This window comes from Triturus cristatus, chromosome 8 (assembly GCF_964204655.1).
Source record: "Triturus cristatus chromosome 8, aTriCri1.1, whole genome shotgun sequence".
Classification (NCBI taxonomy): Eukaryota; Metazoa; Chordata; class Amphibia; order Caudata; family Salamandridae; genus Triturus; species Triturus cristatus.
The window spans coordinates 1,360,220,934-1,360,238,739 of record NC_140591.1 but is presented as its reverse complement, the minus strand read 5'-3'; the positions used below and the strand labels follow the sequence as shown (position 1 = coordinate 1,360,238,739).

General features: G+C 45.6%; 1 protein-coding gene across 1 annotated transcript; it reads right to left on the bottom strand.

Annotated features, from left to right (window-relative positions):
- Window positions 1-13,695: 13,695 nt before the first annotated feature.
- Window positions 13,696-15,171, bottom strand: LOC146805767 (endogenous retrovirus group PABLB member 1 Env polyprotein-like). The gene has a single exon (XM_085620546.1). The coding sequence runs from the start codon at window positions 15,169-15,171 to the stop codon at window positions 13,696-13,698; it is 1,476 nt and encodes a 491-aa protein (XP_085476672.1).
- Window positions 15,172-17,806: the final 2,635 nt, after the last annotated feature.

Sequence of the window (17,806 nt, the reverse complement as noted above, 5' to 3'; positions counted from 1 at the left end):
GGAGGCCGAAGACGGTAGCCATGCCCGTTTACGACCCACAAGCATCTCTTATCCCACTTCTCTATCTCTTACACCTGGCTCTGCTCCTCTCCTTCTGGGCTTTTACTATGGGGAGGATATGATTTTTACGACGGGGTGGATCGGTCGATGAATAGGAAACTGACATGAAGACCTGATCGAATACTGAAAACTTACGAATAATTATTGTTTTGGTCATGTTTATTGTCTGTTTGGGATACCAGGTTGGGCATGAAAGATATTTGTGCAATGTTGCCTGAAGACATATTTTGTGTATTTAAGTGCAACCCATTTTTGTGCAAATCGAACAGTCTCGTAGATTCTGCCTTGGTGTGGTTCCTATGATTTCTGTGTCCCTGCAGTAAATAAACCTTTGGTCTCTGACGCCGCCATCGAGAAGCCCGTGTCTCTGTTTATTTGTGCACCGAGACAGGAAGGAACTCAGAGGTCTTGGGTGTTGTTTCCCTGACACCTCTGGACTCTAAAAATTCCGGAACCTCAATTTGGCGCCCAATGTGGGGCGACGTCATCCGGTACCGGTCCAAAGCCTGAAGATTTCGAGGAGCTTCGTGTGAAGATTCCGGAGGGAGGTACCCCGCTTCATCGATCCCTGCATGTCGTAAAAGTGGCCCGACGATCTCTTCCACGAGGGTTCCCGTTCCAGACGGCTACAGAGGACCGCTGCTTTGACTGTCGCCCTGTCTTGGACCCGAGGTGCAGACCTTAGTACGGCGAGACGTAGACGGGTTCTCCTTGGTGACGTCTTCGACATTTCAGTTAAGTGTTAATGGGTTGCACTCAGTTTGGTTGTTCTTAGTTGCTCTTGTAAGGATTTTTATCATTGGTTGCTCTTGTTTGGATAAAACCTTTTGTTCTTTTGGTACGTTTGTTTCTGAGTTTTTAGATTATAATCAGTTGCTCTTGTAAAGATAATCTTTGCTTTGGTATTGGTTCATTTGGTAGGCCTAAGTTTTTTTTTTGCACATTTGGTTGGAATTTGTCCTTAGTTTATAAATGGCTAGCCGTAGTAATTGTTTCCTGTCCTGGTTAAGTTGCAACAGGGATTCCCGGTTGGAGGATTCATGTTCGGTCCCTCCGATTGGAACTCCTACATATGAGCTCTATTGTAAACATGGTGTAGGTCCTATCGCTTATAATGAAGTATGGGTCCGTTACACAAGAAAAGATGGTGTCCTTAGTTGGCCACCGCATGGTAGTTTCGAAACTGAAATTCTAGACAATCTAGAAATGAAATTGTTTAAGAAGAAAGCCCAGCCGGCATTGTTTGATTCTTTTCGCGTTTGGCGTAAGGAAGCCAAACAGAGAGAAATTAGAAAAACGAAGAAAGAACAGAAAGAGAAAGGGTTGACGTTAATGGAATCTGCTAGGCAGTTGCATGTCAACGAGACTGAGAAAGAAATAGAGGTAGCAAATAGAAAACATAATTTGGCGATCGATAAATGCTACCCTGCCTTGCCATCGTGTCCTGCTAAGCCGATAGAGGACTCTGAAAAGGATCCTCTGTTGTCTTATCTGTTGAGATCACCCCCACCGTATGCGCAGGGTATTACAGCACCACAGTTGCTACCTGTTGTGCAGCCGGCTGCTGGTCAGCCTGGAATAGTTGCTCCACTTCCTTTGATTCAAGCTCCTGTCCTTCCTGTGGTTAATGTTCCTTCGGCACCCCCTCTTCCTTTATTACCTATTCCGCCTTTGCCTGTCGTTTCACAAACTGATTTACCTGCTACTCCTACCCTTACAATTTCATCTGCTCCAGCTACCTTGTTCCCGAACTCTGTAAACATTCAAACTCCGCTTTCTGTTCGTCGGAAAATAACTGACTCTGTAACTAATATCTTAACTCCTCTCTACAGGTCTCTAATTGGGACCCCCGTTTCTGACTCTACACAGAGACGTAGTCAGCTTCCTGGTCCCCGGGAACGAGAAACGTTAGATTCGACAGCTCTTAGATGGATGTCGAAAGCTGTGAAGTATGATGCACGAAGCGTATCAGAGACATTTATGCAATGGAATGAACCAACTCAGCGTTATGTCTTTGACGTGATGTGTTCCCTTTTGCGTGAGGAATGGGATGATGATGACTTAGATTCCGTTCCCGCTGAATTGATAAATATTCAACACAAGTTCACTGAAGGAATGGTGATAGGTTCAGAAGTAAGGGAAGCGATAGAACTAATTTTGGCTTATAGGGATAATTCTCCTCTTCGATCACAAAGGGGTTCTGATGGTTCTCCAGTTACTAGGAAAAGGCGAGGTCAGTACCCGATGAGGAAAGTTCCGCCGATATGGCGCGAAGCAGTCCAAGCTGATGCGGCCGATAACATTGCAGCTGCTCCAGCACATTTCCATAGAGTATGGATACAGATCCCTTGGAAACGGGCTGAAGTATTAGCAGTAAAACAGGCATTGCCGGATCCACGTAAGAATCCTGCTGGTTATTATAAAGAGTTAACCCAGACAGTTCAAGCATGTGTCATGAATCTGGCAGACATCGAAATGCTATTTGGCAATGTAGTACCACAGCCTATATGGGCCAAAATTCGGCAAGAAAATCATCCAGTCGCTTTAGGAGGCGACTGGCAAGCTATTGTAGCGGCAGACGCGCAACAAGTTGGTGGTGCTAATCCTGAGCCTCTGATTGCTGCCTTGCCTGGCAGAATAATCAATCTGATGAAAACGCTGATGCCAGCGTTACGGGTCAACTGGGATAAATTATCAGCATGCAAGCAAAAGAAGGACGAAAGTGTCTCTGACTTCTTCACTAGATTTGAAGAGACCTTCATAGACCACAGTGGGCAAGATATGAGTACTGAGGGAGGTCAGAGGTTTTTTGTCGACAAGTTTGTGTTTAATTTACTGCCTGACCTTAGTAATACGTTGAAAGATTCTGAGAGTGCATGGGCAGTATCGACGACAGCACAGATACTTGCGACTGCTCAGTATTACGAGAATAGAGAAAAAGAAGAAAAGGAAAAGTCAGAAAAGAAGACAAAAGACTTGAAAACGAAAGTTTTTTTGCAACAGGCGTACCCGCCTCGTTCGAATCAGCCAGATTCACAGCAACGACCCCAGTTTCAGCAACCGCCACAATTCCAACAAGGGATGTCCCAAAGATTTGACTATGGTCCTTCCCGACAACAGATAGCATGGAATCAGTGTGCCTATTGTAAAAAAGAGGGTCACTATAAGAATGAGTGTCCAGTACTACACCCACAAACTAGTGGTGTCCCAGCTCAGAGAAGTAGTGGTGGGTTTATGCAAGCTCCTAGAGGTAGAGGACGTGGTACAATGACTGCACAGACTGATCGCCCATCTAATTATTTCGATCAGCGAAATGTACAATCTGTACAATCAGGTAGATCTCCACAGTACCATGTTGAGGATTATTATGAAAATAGTGAAGAAGTTCAGAAAAGCGAGTACTAGGACAGCCACAGGCAAAGAGAGGGAGTAGTATCAGTTCCAGTTAATCAGAGTGGACCTTATGTCACAGTAGTTACATCAGGCGTGGTTGAACCGTTTCTGTTGGATACTGGTGCGGCAAAAAGTTCAATTATGCATGCGAAACTCCCTGGCGCACCTTTGTCTGGCTTAACGAACACTTCAGTAGGTTTCTCAGGCGCCCCTGTTCACAACCCTGTTTCTGGTCCTTTGTCAATTTCTGTTGGGCCATGTAAATTAGAAGCACCCCTTATTCTGACGACCGGTTGTAATGAGAATCTGCTTGGTTTAGATCTGTTAAAACGCCTACATGCGACATTGTACTGTTCTCCGTCGGGAGTACAGCTCACGTTGGGTAAGAGAGTCATCTCTCCAATGTACATGTCAATGGATAAGCTCCCACCAGAGCTACGTTCTCTCCCTGATACTCTTTGGGCGACTGGTCCTAATGATGTAGGCCTTCTAGAAATTCCCCCTTATGTAGTGAGTCTGAAAGCAACCACGAATACCACAGTATCGGATTTCAAATGAAGGTGAACGTGCGCTTTTACTGATCGTGCAAGATTTGATAAAGAAAGATGTTATAGAAGAAACTAGAGGAAATGTCTGCAATAGTCCTGTTCTGACGATTTTGAAGCGCACTGACCCTTCCAAACCTCCGGTCTACAGATTTGTGATTGACCTCCGAGAGGTTAATAAAATAGTGATTCCACAGTTTCCTGTGGTCCCAGACATCACTGCATTATTGACGTTGATCCCTGCCTCAGCTACCTGGTTTACTGTGATAGACTTGAAGAATGCCTTTTTCAGCATTCCGATAGCCGAGGAAAGTAGGGACATTTTTGGTTTCTCCCTAGGTGGCCGTAGTTTCAGATTCAAGCGCGCTCCACAAGGTTATTGTGAGAGCCCTTCAATTTATAGCCAAGCATTAAAAAGTCAGTTAGATGCTTTTGTACTTCCTCCTGGTGTTGCTCTGATCCAATATGTAGATGATCTTTTAGTGGCTGCCGATGATAAGGAAACTTGCAAAACAGCTACAATTTCTTTGTTGCGTCATTTGTCAGACTTGCATCACAAAGTTTCACCTTCTAAATTGCAATATTGTTGCCAAGAAGTGACCTATTTAGGTCATCTCTTGTCAAAGGAGGGAAGAAGGTTGACCCCAGAGAGAATCAAAGCAATTTCGCAGATGACTGTACCAAGCACACAGAGAAAAGTGCGTGCGTTTTTGGGTATTACGTCATACTGCAGGCAATGGATCCCAAATTTTTCTCTCATGGCAAAACCATTGGTGGCCCTGACTGGAAAAGGTGTTCCAAGTCCTTTGCCATGGTCTGATAAATGTCAACAGGGCTTCTCTGATTTGAAGGATGCGCTGTGTTCAGCTCCTGTGTTGGGTACTCCTGACTACAGTAAGCCTTTTACACTATATGTCCATGAGAGAGAGGGTTGTGCGTTGAGTGTTTTAACGCAACAATTTGGTGATAAACAGCGACCTTGTGCATATTTCTCATCCACATTAGATCCGGTAGCCAGAGCGTTGCCAAGTTGTTTGAGAGCCACAGCGGCAGCTGCAGTATCCATTCGACAGTCTGCTGGACTGGTCATGAACAACATGTTAGTAGTCATGGTTCCACATGCTGTGGATACACTCATGAATCGAACGAAGACTCAGCACCTCACCAGTGCTAGACTATCAGGCTATGAGCTGACGCTTTTGGCAAGTCACATTCAGCTCAAACGATGCAACACATTGAATCCAGCAACGCTGTTGCCGACTACTCAAGAGTCGAGTGATTCAGAGCCTCATGATTGTTGTTTTAGAACTGAGGAAGAAACAAAAGGTAGGATTGATTTAAAAGATATTCCGTTACTAGATCCAGATGGCACTTTGTACGTCGATGGGTCGTGTTTTAAACTACAGAATGGTGATGTGACGGCCGCGTATGCAGTTACGACTTTGAGTACGATTGTTGAGACTGCAAGAGTGAGTCAGAATTCTGCCCAAGCTGCAGAATTAATCGCATTGACAAGAGCGTGTGTTTTAGCTGAGGGAAAGAGAGTGAATGTGTTTACTGATAGCCAGTACGCCTTCGGCGTAGCACATAGTTTTGGACGACTGTGGAAGGAAAGAGGGTTTCTCACGTCCCATGGGACGAAGATCCAACATGGACAGTTAGTCAATGACTTGTTGGAATCTCTGACCTTACCGAATGAAGTTGCGATCGTGAAATGCAGTGCACACCGGAAGATTACGGATGATGTTGGCCGTGGAAATGCGTTTGCTGATGAGGTCGCCAAAGAGACGGCCAAGAACATGATGAGTCGAATGTATGTTGCAACGTCCGCACGATGGATTGCTGAATCAGGAATGTGTGAGAATACGATTGAAAGTGTGAAGGCAATCCAAAATGAAGCAACCGAAAATGAGAAGAATGAATGGAAGGAGAAAACGGGTAAAATGGATTCGAATGGATGTTGGATTGATTTGTCTGAGCAGCAGCGTTGGATGTTACCTGATGAGTATGTACTTGCGGTAGTCACGATGGCGCATGGAGCGGCGCACATCAGTTCGAAAGGGATCTGTAAGATGTTAGCTCCAGTATGGAAGAACGATGGAATTACTAAATGTGCGGAAAGAGTGGTGAAAAATTGCATGATATGTCTGATGTATAATCCTGGCAAGGGAACACCAACCCCAGCTGGTCACTTTGCTCCCCCTTCTTGTCCCTTTGAAGTGATTCAGTTGGATTTTATCCACATGGGCAGATGTAATAATCTTAAATATGTCCTAGTGGTAGTCTGTGCTTTCTCAAGATGGATTGAGGCGTATCCGTTAAAGGATAACACTGCTATGTCTACTGCCAAAATCCTCCTCAAAGAATATTTCCCTAGGTATGGTATGCCACGGATTGTATGGTCGGACAATGGAAGTGAGTTTGTAGGGAAAGTTATGAAAAGTGTGTGTGCGGGTCTGGGAATTACCCAAAAATTCCACAGTGCGAATCACCCACAGTCAGCAGGTTTGGTTGAGGGGTACAATGGTACCTTGAAACTGAAACTTGCTAAAATTCAAGCTTCCACTGGTTTATCTTGGCCAGATGCACTGCCTTTAGCTTTATTGTCTACCAGAGCGACTGTGCACTCTCGAGTAGGGCTCAGCCCATATGAGATTGTGTTTGGTCGTCCTGCTAATGTTTGGGGAGTCCCTAGGCCCAAGGAATTCAAACAGATTGAATATCCAATGTTGATTGATTACCTGTTTGACCTGACTACTAAATTGAGTCTTATTCATCAACAGGTATTTGAATCCTTGCCTAAACTGTCAGAGAGCCCAGGTCACACGTTGAAACCCGGTGACCAAGTCGTGGTGCGGAATTTCGAACGAACTCGGAACCTCCAGCCAATATTCGTGGGCCCGTTTCAAGTACTCCTGGCCACAAGAACTGCAGTACGCCTGGCTGGAAGGAAGAATTGGGTGCACGCTAGCCATACGAAGCGTGTGCCTCTCCCACTCCCCTACGACAACTGGGTTAGACAGGGATTTGGTATATCTGAGACAGAACCTGTTCCTAGGCTTGTCCCTTTCAGTGATGCAGAGTACATGACAGACAAACAAACTAAAACACAGAACTCTGACACCGCACCACGAACTGCTCCTTTGGACCCTGATCAGAGCATTGTACAACGTGAACATTTGCCACCTGTGGATTTGAACATTGCTGCACCTGTAGATCAGCTGTTTCAAGACCAGACGAGACCCGGAAAACTTAGATATAATTTACGTTCTCATTCATAATTACCTTCTATTTTGAAAGTTGCATTTTGATCTTACTACAGTTCATTCAGTCAGGAAGTTTATTCTAGAATTTTGTCCTTTCCTTTTTTTCTTCTTTTCTTTTCCTTTTTACCTTGCCATCTGGGTTACCGTAGGGTCGTAACGTGTGCCTTGGTTTAACTTGCAGGGAACCAGACACAAGGTCGGTTTCTTCTGTTTATTTTGGGAACTCCCAGGGTAAACAGAGGCAATTTTTAACAGGTACAAACTATCCGTTGCGAACGGTTGTAGAAGATGGAGCTTCCTGAACTGCGACGGGCTTACGTCATAAATGCTCGCAAGACAAAACTGTATGAAATTCTGCATAGCAAATGTTTCCTAATGCAATGTGCTCTGACATTTCTAATTGTTTTAATAACTTTGGTAGGTGGAATCGTTTTTGGTATTCAATTGATTTTTGCACCTGTCACATCTACAGTACCTCCCCATGTTTCTGTTTCTCCGACTGTTGTTCCTCTTCATTCTTTTCACCCTTTTCCTGCACATGAACAAGCTCGACACTCTGAGTTTATAAATAACACTTTCATCCAGCTCTTGCACCAACACCAACTAGTAGTAAACACAACGAACTGCTGGGTGTGTGGCTTGATACCACATACAATGGACAAGGGTATCCCTTATCTGGTTCTGCCCTTAAGTTACAATGGATCGTTTTGGGCATTTCAGACCATGTTCGTCTATGCTCTAGAGACCTATCCCCCGCGACCTCCGCGTTCCATTACATATAACTCTGCTAATAGAGCCTTGGTAAAGGGAATTACTGACATGGTTAGAGATGTCGATAACACTCCGTTTATTCCCAAAGATGAGTTACGAGTTTATATGGGTTGGAATGCTACGGAGTATGGCATTACTTTGGGTGAGAACAAACGTAAGAGCTCGACTCCGATCTGGGTCGTACCCCACCAAGGTCAGGTCTGTTTGCAAGGGAATGGGAGGAATCCGAAAGCTCGACTAGGGAAGAGTGACTGTACCGAAACATACGTTTTCCCATCACAGACTTCCCCTGCATTCTTAGCTGCAAAGAGCACCTATTTTGTTTGCAAAGACAGAGCATATACATGGCTGCCTGCTGACTTTTCAGGCTCATGTTATATCGCACAACTGTTGCCTCCGACATACACTGCTGCACCGGATTATCACAAAACTAGAGTTGTGAGAGGTGTTATCAATAAGGAAGACACTGCTGGCCAAGAAGCAGGAGACTTTTTCAAAGGTTTCCTTCCATTCTGGGGGCCTATGGCCAACAGTAGAAACTTTCGTCAACTAACACGGGTAGTAGAGTCCACCATTACTGAAACTGCTGGTGCCCTTAGTAATCTGACAGCTGAGCTTCAAGCAGATCGCCTCATGACGTTGCAGAACCGCATGGTCCTTGACGTATTACTTGCGGATCGAGGTGGGGTGTGTAAGATGATCCAATCGAGTTGTTGTGTTTTTATCCCAGATAATGCGCCAACAGTATATAAGGCTATCTCTAAGTTACACAAGATCTCTGATTCTATTCATGTAGACGAAGGTGATTGGTCACTAATGGGATGGCTCTGGAATCTGTTGTCCGCGTGGGGATGGAAGTTTCTGATAGTCATTGGTGTTGTGTTGATATTTTTATTCTCGTGCTGTCTCATTGTTCAGTGTGGTCCTGCCTTATGTAGCCTCTGTGCTGCAACATGCGTAAGAAGACCACCTGTCTTAGGAGATACACCGCGGGATAGAATAATGCTCCAGCAACATATCAGTGACTTGATGAACATAGAGACGGACTCTGACATAGAGTAAGTAATTGCCTATGTAAGGGCAAAAGGACGGTCTGAGGTTCTGTAGCATACCGAACCCGTGTTTTCAGTATCGTAGTACTGACACGATTTTGGTACCAGTGAACCGGAAATGATCCATTTAGTATGTGGCAGTGTTTTCGCTGTGCTACGAGCATGAATTCACTGAGAAATAGGGCATTCTGTTGTAAACCCATGGCATCCATATTAGATACGGCATCCATTTTGTTCCTTGCCCTCACATAGTCAATGGACGAGCGATGACCCCGGCTGAATCACCTTGTTAAGGACACGCAAGCCTTTTCGAGAAAAGCTGATGCTGTGTGACTAGGCAGAATCAAGTTGCCTCCCCGGCCTGAGGCCAGTCCTGCTATACTGGTTCTCATGAGGAGGCCGAAGACGGTAGCCATGCCCGTTTATGACCCACAAGCATCTCTTATCCCACTTCTCTATCTCTTACACCTGGCTCTGCTCCTCTCCTTCTGGGCTTTTACTATGGAGGAGGATACGATTTTTACGACGGGGAGGATCGGTCGATGAATAGGAAACTGACATGAAGACCTGATCGAATACTGAAAACTTATGAATAATTATTGTTTTGGTCATGTTTATTGTCTGTTTGGGATAACGGGTTGGGCATGAAAGATATTTGTGCAATGTTGCCTGAAGACATATTTTGTGTATTTAAGTGCAACCCATTTTTGTGCAAATCGAACAGTCTCGTAGATTCTGCCTTGGTGTGGTTCCTATGATTTCTGTGTCCCTGCAGTAAATAAACCTTTGGTCTCTGACGCCACCATCGAGAAGCCCGTGTCTCTGTTTATTTGTGCACCGAGACAGGAAGGAACTCATAGGTCTTGGGTGTTGTTTCCCTGACACGTCTGGACTCTAAAAAGTCCGGAACCTCACTTTAAAAAGAATAAGTCCAGGTTCATGGGGCATAGATGGGTCCAGGGAGGCCAGCACACAGGGCCCTCCAGCAGGGAGGTAAGCACCCATGGTGGTTCCTCCTGGGTCCCAGCAGCAGCAAGCACCAGCAAGTCAGGAACAGCACAACACATGGGGTCACAGCCCCTCCATTTATATCACATTTCTCCTTTGTCTGCGCTGGCAGAGGTGCTTGGGGGAACCAGCCAAAACTGGTTCAGGGGGGAATTGGAGCACTCTGTTTACCAGGCTCCTCTTCCCCTTTGGTGGGGGCTCGTCATCAGACACACCACAGGGGGGCAGAGCCAGCATTCACTAGGGCAGGCACAATCGTATTCAGAGACCAGGGACTTCTACTCCCACCACTCAAAATCCAGATGTCCCATTCAGCCTAGTGCTGACTCACCCTGCCCCTCCTGGAGCCACACACACCTCACCAGCCCCTGTCACTCAAAAGCCAGATATGCAATTCACATCAGGCAGGCAGACACATAGCACACAGAAATGCCAACTTCTTTAAAATATTTATAATAAATCTGCGCACACCATTGCATACCATTTATTATCACTATTCCAAACATACCAAACTTGACCAAGCTGCGCCTCTCATATCAGGAATTACCTCTGAAACACTTGTCAGGGAATTTCCAATGCATTCCTATGGGAGTGCAGCCCCACAGTAGTGAGAAACTAAAATGGCTGTTTGTCACTACCAGGACATGTCACACACTTAAGGTACATGTCCTATCTTTTACCTACAATGCATTATCGAAGCTCCTGCCGGACTCCGAAGTATTTGCAGCCAAGGAAGAGGATTTCCAGACATCTCAGAGGCTGACCCGAGTCCTCAGCAAAGCTGAGACCTGCAGCCCTTGTGAGTAGCGTGGAACCAGAACTCCTGGTCACCGTGCACTTTTGCAAGTGCATTAACTGTTCAACATCTCTGGAAGTTGTGCTTGGGCTAACTTGTAGCCCCCACCTCGGGCACTGATTCCACTGAAGATTGTTGGCCTGGTCATTCCGAGTGACCCGTGGGCCACCATTTTGTGTTTCATCTTGAGGTCCCTGAGGGGGTAACTTTGTATTCCCTTGGGCTTTCCTGGTTACTCCAGATGTGCCCCAACTCTCTACCAAGTGGTGAGTCCCACAGACCTTGCTGGTCTGCACTGAAGCATCTTTCTTGTTTCTGTGTGGGTTGCTGTTGCCAAAGGCTTGTTGTGTCCAATCCAGACACCTATGCTGCAGCACTCAACATCCATTGTGGACCAGCTCGAATCCAGCTCCTGGTTGTCCTTGATGCCTCCTGGTCCTCGTGGCTGAAGAGTCAAGCTTCACCTCTTTCACCTGATATCACCCGGCATTGGTGGGCATCTGCTCATCGCCTTCCTGGTCACTGGCAAGTGACCCAGACTCTGTCCCCTCTGCTTTCAGGTTCTTCTCATCTTCGATCCAGGCTTGGATCTCTTCTGACACTTCGCATCTTCACGGCAGCAGCACTTCTTTGCCAGCTCCCATTGAAATCGACGACGTGACCCGATACCAAAAGATACATATGCACCCGGCTTCCCTGGGTGAGGTAACACAAGTACTCCGGTGCTCCTGCGGGTGCTAGCCCTAGAACTTCCTAAGTCTAACCACGACTTTCCCCATAGAAGCTAACGGGAACTCGCGGCTGTGTGCATACACTGCACATGGCCCCCGTGTGTCCCCTGTGTCACTACCTTGGGTAGTTCCTTGGGGTCCCAGCGATTCTACAGGCTCTAGGCCTTGTGTCTAGTTAAGTTGTGGTTTTTATACCACTATTTTAGTATATGGTTTGGCTCGCCCCTAGGACCTGACGTGTATTTGTGCTATTTTACTGTGATTATTGAAGTGTAACTTTTATGTGTTTTGACCTCTAGTCTCATAAAGAGACTAGGAGGGTGTGTTTAGTAATAAATACATATATTTTATATATATACCTGGTGTGGATATCTTTCATTTAGTGACTCAAGAGATTATAGACTGGTAAAACAAGCTGATTTACATTCCTTCAAGACGTAGCCTGAAGGCTGCTCTCCATAGCTACCACTAGGATAGCTTTCAATAAAGGTTGTCTTTAACCTATAACCAATAAGGGGTTGTTTGGACTGATACAAGGTACCCACTAGAATTAGTGGACAGCATATATCAGGCCAACTTCTCACACCCACTACCCATAGTCATCCATTCACTCAGGCACTAATCATGCAGTGATCCATTCACTCAGGCACTATTCATACACTCACCCAATCACCCAGGCAAATCCCTTCCACTCATGCAATCACCCAGGCACTACTTATGCACTCATGCAATTAACCAGGTAGTTCTCATACATACGTCTAATCACTCAGGCACTAACCTTGCACTTATCCATTCACTCAGGCACTACCCATGCACTAAGCAATCACCCAAAAAGTATGCGTGCACTCTCCAATCACCTAGGCACTACCTTTGTTCTCATGCAATCACCCTTGCACCACTCTTGCACTCATACAATCACTCAGGTACTACCCTTGCACTCATCCTTTCACTGAAACACTACCCATGTACTCATACAATCACCCATGCACTACCTATACATTCATCTAATCACCTAGGCACTACCTTTGCACTCATCCAATTACCCAGGCACCACCCTGCACTCATTCAATCACTCAGGCATTACCATTCCACTCATTCATTCACTCAAGCACTAATCTTGCATGCACACATTCAATCAGCCAGGCACTACCCTTGCAGCCAGCCATTCACTCAGGCACTATCTTGACGTACTGGGTTTTTCGGAACCCAGCGGTGCCAGGGAACACACCCAAAGACTTTGAGTTCTTCCTGTTTCAGACTACAGAAACACAGAGTCTTCTAGGTGAAGTCAAAGATCGTATTTATTGGCTGCAGCCAGTAACAGGTATCCTAGAAGTACAACACGGTGTATATTCTCAGGAGACTGCTCAACCTTACAAAGCCAGCCTTCTCTTTTATACAAAATATTATGCTTTAGGCAAACATTCCTTATTTTACAGTTAACCATTCACATATTTTCGCTACAAAGAAAAAGCAAAGTCATGATGACAAGCCCATTGTTCAGCCCTTAATCAATTACCCGGCAAGGCTCATTACTTCCATCAGATATCCACAGACCTCCAATATAAACGGGCACCTCCTCCTCGTAAAGCAAGTCATAAAGAAGGAAACAGGGACAGGTGTGTAGAAGATGAACCATGGTTTGTGTGTGATCAAAGGGTTTTACGATATGTTGGGCCTTGATACTAATCTCATTCGGCCACTGGGAAAGGAACTGGCCGAACAGGTTTGGTTTAAGGCAGTGGAGTAAGCTTGCCCAGGTCACCGAAGAGTCAACGAAGGTGTGCGTGTCCTTCAGACCCATGCTTGGCTTTAGTTCTGGGCCTATGTGAGGGCAATCACAAAATGGCTGTCGTTCTAAAATGGAACCCGAGTTTGAGGACAGAAACTCCGATTTCAGGAGATCTCGTCCCTCGAATATGACGCAAATACTTGTGCATAGTGTCCTAATCATTCTCGGTCCGCTGATACCAAATTCGACATGGTAGAACCATGTTAAATACGCGGTTCCGAAATTTACAGTACCACAGACCCTCCTTTTGCCCTTACATAGGCAAATAACCTACACTCACGCTAGTCTGAGTCTAGGTCTATGTCCATAAAGTCGTGGAGATGTTGTTGTAGCATCATCCTATTACTTAGCTCGTCTCTTGATACAGGTTTCCTTACACACGATGTAGCACAGAGGCTACAAATTGCAGGGGCACACTGTACACACAGACAGAACAGGAAAAGAATGGCTAAGATCATCCCAATGACTATCAGAATCTTCCAACCCCAGGCGGATATCAGTTCCCAGAACCACCCCATCAATGACCAATCTCCTTCATCCACGTGAATAGATTCGGAAATCTTATGCAGTTTGGAAATGGCCTGGTAAACTGTTGGAGCGTTATCTGGAATGAAAACACAGCAACTTGATTGGATCACTCTACATACCCCACCTCGGTCTGCAAGTATGACGTCTAATGCGACCCTGTTCTGAAGAGTCATAAGGCGATCCGACTGGAGCTCAGCAGTCAAATTACTAAGGGCACCGGCGGTTTCAACTACCGTGGATTCAACCACCCGTGTCAATTGCCTTATGTTCCTGCTGTTAACCATAGGACCCCAAAACGGCAGAAAACCCTTCACGAAATCTCCAAACTCTTGTCCTGCAGTGTCATCCTGACTGATGACACCTCTGACTATCCTTGTCTTATGGTAATCTGCCGTGGTCGTGTAGGTGGGAGGCAACAGGAACGAAACAAAACATGTGCCCGAGAAGTCAGGGGGCAACCATGTATAGGCTCTGTCATGGCAAATGAAGTAGGTACCCTTAGCTGCTAAGAACGAAGTGGAAGTCTGAGACGCAAAAACATATGTTTCAGTACAGATACTTTTCCCTAACTGAGCTCTGGGATTCTTGCCATTTCCTTGCAGACATAGGTGACCCTGATGGGGTACAATCCAAATCGGGGAGGATCTCTTTGCTCGCTGGTTCCCACTCAGAGTAGCTCCATATCCTGTTATGTTCCATCCAATATATGCTAGTGTCTCATCTCTCGGGATAGTCTCATAGGAAATATCTTCCTTAATCATATCTACTATACCCTTAACTAGAGCACTATTCTTAGGATTATCCTTCACAGAACGTAGGGGATTGGCTTGATGAGCATGTATGAACATCGCTCTATATGCCCACACAGAACCATTATGGCTGAAAGGCAGGACCAGATAAGGGATACCTTTTTCAGTAGTATGAGGCATAAGACCACACACCCAACAGTTAGTTGTGTTCACTACTAATTGGTGTTGGTGTAAAAGCTGAATGAATGAATTATTGACAAATTCTAATCTTCTAGCAGACTCTTGCTCAGGCAGAGGGTGAAAAGAATGCGAGGACACAGTAGAAGGATGTATGGGCTGTGCAGTGGGTGCAAATGTCACTTGAAAAGAGAATAAAACATATCCTATTAAAAACGTCATTACGCTAAGCAACATGAAAATACATAATATCAAAAATCGTTTCTTTGTCATCATTATACACATTTTGGCCTTGAAATCCATCTGTTTGGCAGGTCTCTCATTCTCGGAAAACTCCATCCTCTCTAATCGCTGCTCGTGGTGGTAGGGTGTTCAATGCTAAGGAATGCTTCTGTCAGTCCAGGGCAACTCCCTTAGACCGACCAGAACTGTCAACCTAACGTCTTAAGCTGTACTCCAAAGAGTTGGGCAACCACGACCCTGCAGCTGAACCCGGATGGCGGTTCGTAAAACAAAAATAGGAAAGTTTCCCAGATGAGAGAGCTGCACTTTCAAAAATAGCAAAGAAAAATAATTTTTATTTGTCCATAGTTCTTGGCCTCAAATTATAACGACTTCTTCCAGGTACTGTCTGGTCCTGGAACAAGAGTTCAGGATCTGTAGTGTCTAATCAAATTGACGGTGCCACAGCTTCATGCAGAATGTTGTCACTTTCTCTCTCAGAAATTGTTCCTTTTACACGTGCATCGCTAAAAGGCAGAAAACGAGGCACAATCTCAGTCTCAGAGTCAGCGTTCCCCTCCTGGACCCACTGGTCGTAGGGCAAAGGCAAAGGGACCCTCTTGCAGTGAATGCCGTGGATCCAGTTCTTTTTCCCTTTTACTCGAACAGCTGATCTCGTTGAGAGAAGGACGAGGTGGGGGCCGGTCCAACGGGGCTCTTCATTCTTTGTCCTCTTGAAGTTTTTGACCAGCACCCATGATCCAGGATTGATAGGATGTCCTGGAGCTTCAGAGACCTGAGGCAGAGTATCATGCACCTGTTGGTGTAAAACACGCAATTTAGCCGTCAATTCATACAGATAATCAAGCAGTACAGGGTGTTCGATCTCACTGAATTTTGTCGGCCTTGGCACTCCCCATATGTTGGCTGGGCGGCCGAACACAATTTCATAGGGACTAAGTCCCACTCGTGAATGCGCAGTCATTCTTGTTGATAGGAGTGCTAAAGGCAGAGCGTCAGGCCATTTAAGACCAGAGCTCGCTTGTATCTTTGCTAATTCTAGTTTTAGAGTGCCATTATAGCACTCTACTAGTCCAGCTGATTCGGGGTGATTTGCAGCGTGGAATTTCTGCTGTATTCCTAGCCCTTCACATACTTCACTCGACCCACAAATTCACTCCCATTATCACTCCAGACCATTCTCGGCATTCCAAACCTGGGGAAGAATTCTTTGACAAGGGCTTTAGCTGTCGATAGGGCAGTGTTGTCTTTTAAGGGATATGCTTCTACCCACCTTGAAAAGGCACAAACAACAACGAGTACGTATTTCAAATTGTTGCACCTTTCCATGTGGATGAAATCTAGCTGCAAAACCTCGAACGGGTACGTTGGAGGCGCAAAATGACCAGCTGTAGTTGGGGTTCCCCTCCCAGGATTGTATTTCAGACACACCATGCAATTCTTGACCACATTCTCTGCACATTTAGGAATTCCAGCATTTTGCCATACTGGGGCCAACAACTTACAAATCCCTTTCACGCTGATACGGGCCATTCCATGAGCCATTGTCACCACTGCAAGCACATACGCATCGGGTAACAACCATCGCTGATGTTCTGACAAGTCAATCCAACAACCATTTTCATCCAATTTACCCATACTTTCTCTCCACATACTCAATTCTTTCTCTGAAGCTTCAGCTTGAAGGGACTTCACACTCTCTATCGTGTCTTCACACATTCCAACATCACCAACCCATCTTGCAGGGCCTGCAACATACATTCGATTCTTCACATCCTTTGCTGTTTCTTTAGCGATTTTGTCAGCAAATGCATTACCACGACCAACATCATCAGTGACCTTCTTGTGTGCACTGCATTTCACAATCGCGACTTGTAGCGGCAAGGTCAGTGACTCAAGAAGATCATTCACCAACTGACCATGCTGAATCTTAGCTCCATGCGAAGTCAGGAACCCACGTTCTTTCCACAATCGTCCAAAACTATGAGCCACACCAAACGCATACTGGCTGTCGGTATATATGGTCACTTTCATTCCTTTCGATAACACACACGCTCTTGTAAGTGCAATTAACTCCGCTGCTTGAGCTGAATTATGTGGAATACGTGCAGCTTCAACAACCGTATGCAAAGTCGTGACAGCATATGCTGCAGTCGTATCACCATTCGGAAGCTTGAAGCATGAACCATCCACCCATAAGGTACCATCACACTTTGCAAGGGGAGTATCTTTAAGATCTACTCTCCCTTTTGTTTCTTCTTCTGTCCTGAGAAGACAATCATGCTTTTCAACATCTGTCTCTACTGGAATCGGCAATAACGTGGCTGGATTTAACGTACTGCACCTCTTTATGTGCACATGACTCGCTAACAGTGTCAACTCATAACCTGACAATCGAGCGCTAGTTAAGTGCTGTGTCTTGGTCCTGTTTAACAACGTGTCCACTGCATGTGGAACCATCACAATCAACATGTTATTCATTACTAACCCAGCAGACTGTCGAATAGAAACAGCTGATGCTGCTGTGGCTCTCAAGCAACTCGGCAATGCTTTAGCTACCGGATCCAAAGTCGACGAAAAATACGCGCATGGACGCTGTTTGTCTCCAAAAGACTGTGTCAACACTGACAATGCACAACCTTCTTTCTCATGAACATACAGTGTAAAAGGCTTACTGTAGTCGGGGGTACCCAAC

What these genes read in the sequence shown, in the direction of transcription:
- LOC146805767 (XM_085620546.1), bottom strand. Translation starts at nt 15,171, where the DNA reads ATGGATTTCAAGGCCAAAATGTGTATAATGATGACAAAGAAACGATTT.